The 9208-nt window shown below is 36.9% G+C and overlaps 1 protein-coding gene across 9 annotated transcripts in view; it reads right to left on the bottom strand.

Annotated features, from left to right (window-relative positions):
• Positions 1–4458: 4458 nt before the first annotated feature.
• Positions 4459–9208, bottom strand: part of NNT (nicotinamide nucleotide transhydrogenase) — a 126741-nt gene continuing 121991 nt past the window's right edge. For 7 of the 9 annotated variants that reach the window (XM_049863273.1, XM_049863322.1, XM_049863291.1 and 4 more), the window contains exons 21-22: positions 8005–8120; positions 4464–6275 (exon numbers count right to left, since the gene is read on the bottom strand). In XM_049863273.1, coding sequence (XP_049719230.1) covers positions 6126–6275; positions 8005–8120 — 266 coding nt within the window. In that variant the 3' untranslated portion in view covers positions 4464–6125. Of the gene's footprint in view, positions 6276–8004; positions 8121–9208 lie in introns of all 9 variants that reach the window. The other 2 variants (XM_049863344.1, XM_049863333.1) reach the window with 2 other exon arrangements.

The following is a 9208-nucleotide window of genomic DNA, read 5'->3' as shown; positions in this document are numbered from 1 at the left end:
GTCCTTAACTGGGAGAAAGGGGGGAAGAAAAAAGACAAAGCTGGCTGATAGCCACTCATTGGCTTTGGGAAAAATCAGTTCCAGAAAGGAGCTAGTTTAGATTAAAAGTTCATTGGCTGAATCTACTGTAGAAGTTTCCAAGTTCTGCTTTTCCTATAGAAAGCTAAAGTAGAAGTAGGAGGATGTAAAAAATGGTCTTATTTCAATTTCTAAATGGCCCATTTCCATGTGTTTTACTTTTCCCTGTATCATATCACACCACTCATCTGTCAGTTTGTTGTACCGTGGTTGCTTGAGTGCTGCTATGAGGCTGGAAGCTACTCCACCAGTATTTCAAATATCAGCAGGGTCATCTATGGTAGACAGGTTTCAGGAGAGCTTCCAGACAAAGACAGACTAAGAAGAAAGGCCTAACAATCTACTTCTGAAAATAAGCCAATGAAAACCCTACGGATCACAATAGAACAGACTAAGAAGATATAGTGCTAGGAAATGAGTCCCCTAGGCTGGAAGGCACCAAAATACACAATGGCCGTAACAATGGACTTGAGCATAACAGTGGTGACAGGGACAGCACAGAACAGGGCAGTGTTTCGTTCTGTTGTACATGCGGCGTATGCTCTGACAATCAATATGACACGAATCAGAGCCAACTTGACAGCAACTAACAACAATACATCAAATCAATCACCGCTACGTGTTTTATGTTTTCCCAAATGCAACAGAATGGTGGAAGAAAAAGTGTAGTACATTTTCTTATTCCAGCTTAACAATAGGGGAAATATGAGCACCCCCAACCCCTACTCTGAATTCTCACTTCTCCTTTCACTTATCTCTATTACGGAGGAAAGGAACTGGCCACGATTGCCCCATGTGTCACCTGTATACCCCAAATCCACATCCCCTCCTCAATTTTTCTCAAAGCCCATGACAACCACATCTGCTCCCCACCATTCTATTGCTGCCATGTGTACTTCCCCTCTGCCCACAGTCACTTTGAGTAATGGGCTCACTTTTTCTGTCCTTTCCAATGCCTTCATGTCTTCGTTTTTCACAATGACCCAAACAATACAGCCCAAGCATCCAGCTCTTCAAAGGTCTAGTTTGGTCTAAGTATAAAATTTGAACTATCAAGGGCAAACTGGTCATCCATTAGGTAATCTTTCAATTAGCTTTATTTGTCACAAAGAGTTTCTGGTAAGAAATGGAAAACAAGAGTTTGAGGTTGCAATCTTCCGCATGTGCAACTACTTTACATAGAAAGAGGCAGGCATACGCTCTGACAATCAACATGAGAGAGATGTAGTATCTCCCTACCACTTAAGAGTTCAATCTTTTATGGTTCACCGTAATCATACCTATCCTGTATGATTTCCTACTATTCCCTAAAACAAACTACATATCCACTATGATACAACCATCTTTTTTCTACCACTATCTTAATCGTTATATGTAAAGGTTTCAAGTATTGGTCACTCTAATTACAGTCTTATCATCCACATCACTATTTTACCAGCATCCAAAAAATTTCCATCCAGCATTACAATGTGCATCATGTTAAATGTCTAAAATCACTTCAATGGTGAAGAAAAGTTTAATTCCTTAGCCCAACATGTAACTTCTCTTCATAAAATAGTTACTTATGATATTACTTAAGAGATAAGAGTTTAAGAATGGTAATCTTGAGTGCTTCAAAATTCAAATGTGACCATTTCTGCTGCTTTTACTAAACCAACACTTTAAAACTTTCACTTAGAAAACTTTTTTTTCCTCCTTGTTAATTAATCTAATTCTTCTTTCCCCTGAAAGTCTAAGAGCAGCTGGATTATGCAAGTTGCTGCCACTGGAGTAGAGGGTTTTTTTTGTTTTTTGTTTTTTTTTTACCATTCTGACTGAATAATATCTGTTGGCAAAGATTCTCAAAAGCTGGCAAGTGCTATAGATTAGATATTTGGACTATTCTCCTCAGCTATACAAAAGAGTTGTCCAATGTCCCAGCACTAAAATGCACAAAACTTATGCCTTAGGGAACTAGAAAATTTGCCTCCATATTAGGTGAACGTATGGGTTGTGACTTATTAATTATATAAAGCTTTGGGATCAAATTGAGCTAAGCCCTAAAACTGGCTGATATATAATATAGCCCATATTTGTGTTGGATGAGAGAACATAGCAGTATCTAAAAGTTAGAGTCATGACCTGCATGGGATTAGAAAGGCCAAGACCCTCTTTTCAGATTCATTACCAAGGTAAACCAAACCAAACCAGGTGCCATCAAGTTGATTCCAACTCACGGCAACCCCATGTTTTTCAGAGTAGAACTGTGATCCATAGCGTTTTCAACAGCTGTGATCTTTCAGAAGTAAATCACCAGGGCTCTGGTGCTCAGATGAATTCAAATAGCCAACCTTTCAGTTAGTAGCTGGCACCACCCAGGGAGTCAACTGAAATTCCCTAACTCAGTTTTCTCTTTTGCTGCATGAAAAGACTAGTGCTGTCTATGCCAATCCCTAGAAGAAAAAAAAAAAAAAGATTCTATCTAGAATGATAAAGAGGTTCTATGTACCAAAAAAATGTTTTAAAAAATTAAAATCAGGAAAAGAATACACACATACACACACACACACACATATTTGGGGCATTCTTTACTTAGATGAGTAAACACAAACTCCCAATTTAAGACAAACTGTTGTTGTTAGGTGCCGTCGAGTCGGTTCCCACTCATAGCGACCCTATGCACAACAGAATGAAACACTCTCCGGTCCTGCACCATCCTTATAATCATTGTTATGCTTGAGCTCATTGTTGCAGCCACTGTGTCAATCCACCTCGTTCAGGGTCTTCCTCTTTTCCACTGACCCTGTCCTCTGCCAAGCATGATGTCCTTCTCCAGGGACTGATCCCTCCTGACAACATGTCCAATGTATGTAAGATGCAGTCTTGCCATCCTTGCTCCTAAGGAGCATTCTAGCTGCACTTCTTCCAAGACAGATTTGTTCATTCTTTTGGCAGTCCATGGGATATTCAATAGTCTTCGCCAACACCACAATTCAAAGGCGTCAACTCTTCTTCGGTCTTCCTTATTCATTGTCCAGCTTTCACATGCATGTGATGTGATTGAAAATACCATGGCTTGGATCAGGCACACCTTAGTCTTCAGGGTGACATCTTTGCTCTTCAACACTTTGAAGAGGCCCTTTGCAGCAGATTTACCCAATACAATGTGTCTCCTGATTTCCTGACTGCTGCTTCCAAGGCTGTTGATTGTGGATCCAAGTAAAATGAAATCCTTGACAACTTCAACCTTTTCTCCGTTTATCATGATGTTGCTCATGGGTCCAGTTGTGAGGATTTTTGTTTTCTTTATGTTGAGGTGTAATCCATACTGGAGACTGTAGTCTTTGATCTTCATCAGTAATTGCTTGAAGACCTCTTTGCTTTCAGCAACCAAGGTTGTGTCATCTGCATAACGCAGGTTGTTAATGAGTCTTCCTCCAATCCTGATGCCCCGTTCTTCTTCATATAGTCCAGCTTCTCGGATTATTTGCTCAGCATACAGATTAAATAGGTATGGTGAAAGAATACAACCCTGACGCACACCTTTCCTGACTTTAAACCGATCAGTATCCCCTTGTTCTGTCCGAACAACTGCCTCTTGATCTATGTAAAGGTTCCTCATGAGCACAAGTGTTCTGGAATTCCCATTCTTCACAGTGTTATCCATAGTTTGTTATGATCCACACAGTCGAACGCCTTTGCATAGTCAATAAAACACAGACAAAATAGAAAATAAAAACTTGTTGTCATTGAGTTGATTCCAACTCATAGCAACCATATAAGACACAGTGGAACTGTCCCATAGGTTTCCAAGGCTGTTAATTTGTATAGAAGCAAACTGCCATATCTTTCTCCCACAGAGCAGCTAGCATGTTCGAACTGCCAACCTTTCAGTTAGCAGGTGAGTGCTTAACCACTGTGCCACCAGGGCTCCTTATGAGAATATAAAGGATGGTTAATAAGACTTAAAGACAAATCAACATTAGCATGTCACTATCTAAAGCATAATTCCTTTTTAGGTACCAGATTGTAGGATACAACGGTTTAAAAAAAAATTATAACTGAAGAGTAAAAAGATATAATGAATAACATAAAAATAAAAATAAGTCATATCTACCAGTTGTATGAGTTATCAAAAATGGAGAAATCAAAAAATAGGACAGATGAAAACAATTGTTTTTAAACTTTGCAATAATAAATAATCCCAAAAAACCAACATTTTGGAGTATTTTAAAAATTATGTCTCCAAAAACTCCTTTAAATATCATAGCCAATAAAGTAAAATAAAATAAATGTGAGCATAAATTTTCAATTCAATTAACACAATTGGAAGAAAGACATTATCCTAAATAGATTCATAGAAAAAATTTTTTTACTAAAACAAAAGCCAGCTAGTGAGTCCAAGTATGATTATTTTTACTTTAATTTGAATGTGGGAGCTATCGGAAGAACAACAAAAAAATTCCAAGTTACTGCTTTCCAGATATACCTACAACAACCGTGAGAGAAGGGAAAGGACATGAATAAAGATACTGCTTACCTTCTCATAATAGAACTTTCATGATAAAATTCAGTCCTGAGGTTATTAGTGACCTGAGATCCATTAACGAATTACGTGTATCACTAAAAAATTTAAAAGCAGTCTTTCTTGCTTTAAAATACACACAGGCACACACGCACACACACACATTCTGCTTTGAATCTCAGGCACAGCAAAAGAGAGTTGGTTACGAAACCAACAGATACTGAGTTGAAAATTGAGCAAAAAGGGATATTACAGTAAAAAATATTATACCAGCTATTTCTTTTTCTCGTTTAGAGATGGTCTTATTGTTATTGTTTAATTATCTTGAGAAAATTAGTACCAAATTAATTATATAGAGAGACAGATATTCTAAGTGTACATCACACATTCACCATATATAGAGAGCATATACAGAGCACAGCAGCAAAATTATGAAGAAAATCTAGACTTACTACAAAAAGGCATGATCTTTACTGGCGCTCAGATAAACAAAGAGGTAGCTAAAAAAATGCCACCATTTCTCTCAAATGTCATCAGTTACATAAGACCTCAAGATACACTCTAATTTGAAAAATCCACTCTATTTTGAAAAATCTCCTGAACAATTAAAACAGATTAATTTCATCTATTTCATAGTTGCAAGTCTTCCCCAGATGTTAATAACAGGCAGCACTATTCAATTTTAGCCTTTTGTCACCAGAGACAATTGCTACATGACTCTGTAAGTATGATGAATCATTTTATTAGTCAAATATTTGAATTCCACTCAAGTGTACTTAATAAAACAGCACTATACACATAAATTGAAATTTAAGATAAGATCTCTTATTGGAAATGGTGTTTTCAAAAAAACAACTAATAATGATTTCAAATTACATCTTTCATTGGTGTGCTAATGAAAATTCAAAGAATGATTTAATTGTTTCCAGCATCTCTGAAAGGTTATCTAGTCCTTTAATGTATTAAAATAGAAGTAATAAAATATACTCCTGAAATCTAGATTCTGAAGTACATATTTGAAACTTGAAACCAATTTGATATGATACAACTATGGTTAAATTGCAAGAAGACAGCTCAGGAGTCAAAAAAGTTTCAAATTAGCTCCATTTGGTGAAAAACCATAAACAAATGCAGGTGCATGTAATGTTTACATTGTGTTAGATTTTTCAAACCCATGTATAATCTAAGTCCTGAAATCCTGAACATTTAATTTCTGAAAACATTGCTGGCTGAGGAGAAATTAAAAAAAAAAACAAAAAACCAACTAGATTGCATCTAAAATGAGGCTGTATTTTTCTCCTTTTATAAAATATTTTTGATTCAGAGCACAGAAAGACATTGAGAACATTCAATCCCTATTTAAGACTGGGGGATCACTGATCTTGAAAAAACTCCTTTATTGGCTTTGCTTTCTTCAGACTCCTCCTATTCTTCCAAGAGTTTTCCTACAGATGCATATCAGCCATGTACACTGTATACATTATTTGGGTGTTCACACAATTGAAGAGGTGGCTTTGTTAGACAATGGCTTGGCCTTTCATAGTTATTTCTGGTAGGATTCTCTAATTTTTGACTGCAGTGCATCACATGTCTTCTTGGCATCGCCTAGAAGCATGGCGGTGTTAGGTTTGTAGAAGATTGGATTGTCTACTGCAGCATAGCCAACACCCAAAGACCTCTTCATAACAATGACCTAGGAACCAAAGAATAAGTGAGAGAATGTATTTTGCAGACCTGGTTAGGATGCGATAGGCACTCAAATACTGTGCTCACTTTGAACAAGGTAGGTACCACTCCTAATTATGTAATACAGACTTTTAAAATACACAAGGAGTATTTTTAAATGCATGTTTACACTGTATTAACTTCATTTTTTTTAAATGTGTCCATATCCTTCTATCCATTAGAGAAACAAACATGTTAACAACAGTTATCTCTAAATGATGATATTACAAGTGATTATTTTCTTCTCAGGGCCTTTCTCTAGAAAAACTATGTGTAACATTTTCTGATTTGAAAAATAAACATCTTTCTATGAATGTGCTAAAGAGAACAGACTTAATGCAAAAGCTTCCTTTTTTTTTTTTTTAAATACTAAAATATATGTAACTGCGTGGGAAAACAGGCCATGTTTCCTACTCTGTCACTTTACAAAGTGTATTATAAAGTTCCAGGACAAAAGCCCATTGGAAACAAAGAGAAATCCAGCCCCTCACAAGGACGGAGCTAATGACAAACTATATGCTCCTATAAAGCAAAACAGAAGGTATAGGTCAATCCATAATACTGATATATACACTTACAATTACACATATTACAGATATCGTTGTCATACTGACTATTAAGTCCAGCCTTAATGAAATGAAAAACCTATGATCTTCTATCCAGAAATGGAACCAGTGCAAATTCATCCCTGCCTTACACAACATTCGTAGTTATGTACTCTGTGAACTTCCAAATACTGATAAATGAGGCAATGATTTTTTATATACACGAGTTATTTCATATCTACTCCCTCACCACAAATACTGTCAGAAGTTTTAAACTCACCATATTTATAATAAAGAGAAACCAAACTAAAGGGGAAATATACATTATGTTATTATGATTTTTAAGATGTAGACACGACCTAGGAGTGGTAAAGAGATGTGCCCACTGCTGGAGCAGAGGAAAATTCACAAGCCTTCATGTTCTCTGAAATCTAGTAATTAGCTTTTTCAGAAGTAACGTGTGTGAGCAAAGCTCACTTGCCTATGCATTAAGTTATTATTTGGGTTTCTAAATCACCTTTCTGAGAGGCACTTCATAAGGACATACAAATTCCCTGTCAAAAAAATAAATGAAAGAAATACGCTCATTTTTGTATACGAAGGCGGTGATGCAGACTCACTGCCCCAGAAGGAAGCCATCAGTTTCACTGGACTGGATCTGGCATTTAGCCTTTTTTCAGCTGTGATTAAAGATTCTGTTAATCCAGTCACATAATCTTATTGGTTCTACATGTGACCAGGGCACATTCACTCAGTTTATCTGATAGCCACAGAACAGAGAGAAGCTGAACATACGGAAAAAAAAACCGTTGCCGTTGAGTAGATTCCGACTCATAGTAACCCTATAGGACAGAGTAGAACTGCCCCATAGGGTTTCCAAGGCTGTAATCTTTACGGAAGAGGACTGTCACATCTTTCTCCCATAGGCAGCTGGTGGGTTCAAACCGCCGACCTTTGGTTGGCAGTTGAACACATTAACCACTGTGCAACCAGGGATCGTTTGTACATAGGGGAACTAAGTCCTAAACATCCTTTAACTTGCTGGGCCTCCTAAAAGGCATCATAATTTCCCATCAAGTAATCAACGAAAGTTCTATGTATGTATTTTAAGTAATCTGACTATTAGAGCAAAATACAAGTCAGCAACTTTACCTGCTTGGATTTCCAGACCTCGAGGACTGGCATGCCTGCAATAATAGAGTTGGGGTCTTCTTGAGCTGCTGAATTAACAGTGTCATTAGCTCCAATTACCAGGACCAAATCAGTGTCTACACAGTAAGAGAAAAAAAGAGAAAATGTAAAACTCAAATGGATCACTTTCACTTCTTTTCAGACAAATTACAGTCATCCAACATTATAATTTTAACAACAAAAAATAATATTTATAGGACACTCACTGGTACACGGTACAAAGAGCTCTATCGAAGACAACTTAGCCAATGTCACACAGCTAAAAAGCAGTAGGTCCTACATGTGAACGTGAGCATTGTCTGTGCTATTATGCTTTCCCCCACAAGCAGATCTACCGAGTCTGAATTTACAGCTTTTATTATTCAAAAATGACCTTGCCAGTTGTACTATTTTTATGAGATTTACATCCCATTTTCAACTTTTATAATGACCACTTAAGATGCCCACCATGTTTAAAAGACAATGGTCTATGAGTCTCTACTGTCTTCAAGCTGTGTCCCTAATTCCTGGAACTGACTATTTCACACATAATTTAGCTGTGAAATTTGAAAAGGGGCACAAAATTAAATGGACTAAATCCTATCTATAAGGACTATCATATAAACTACCTTAGAGCTTTGCCAAAAATGCCATGTGAATCTAGACATGCACACGATTTCATTATTGTCTATAATAAACAATCATTTTTTTAAGTTTACAGTGGATACTTGCCAGAGGGAACAAACATGATCTTGAGCCAAACGTCATTAGCATTCAACATCTACCCAATGACAGCCATAAAGTACAGCATCTTATCTACTGATGGAAACCCTAGTGGCATAGTGGTTAAGAGTTTGGCTGCTAACCAAACGGTCCACAGTACGAATCCACCAGGTGCTCCTTGGAAACCCTATGGAGCAGTTCTGCTCTGTACTATAGGGTTGCTATGAGTCAGATTCAACTCAACGGCAATGGGTTTGGGTTTTTTGTTTTCTTTTTTAAATCTACTGAAGTCCTGTCAATTAAAAAAAAAAAACCTACTACATTGAACATGAACTGGTACAACTGGAAACCACTAAAATCTAGATACTAGCAGGTCTCAGATGCTAAATTATCAACAGAAGCAATTTTATAAATGAGGAAACTGAGGTTGAATACCAAGTTTAAGGTTACTAGCTAGTAAGAG

This window comes from Elephas maximus, chromosome 2 (assembly GCF_024166365.1).
Source record: "Elephas maximus indicus isolate mEleMax1 chromosome 2, mEleMax1 primary haplotype, whole genome shotgun sequence".
In the NCBI taxonomy this organism is placed as follows: domain Eukaryota; kingdom Metazoa; phylum Chordata; class Mammalia; order Proboscidea; family Elephantidae; genus Elephas; species Elephas maximus.
The sequence above is the reverse complement of the archived record's forward strand: the minus strand, read 5'-3'. Positions and strand labels throughout refer to the sequence as shown.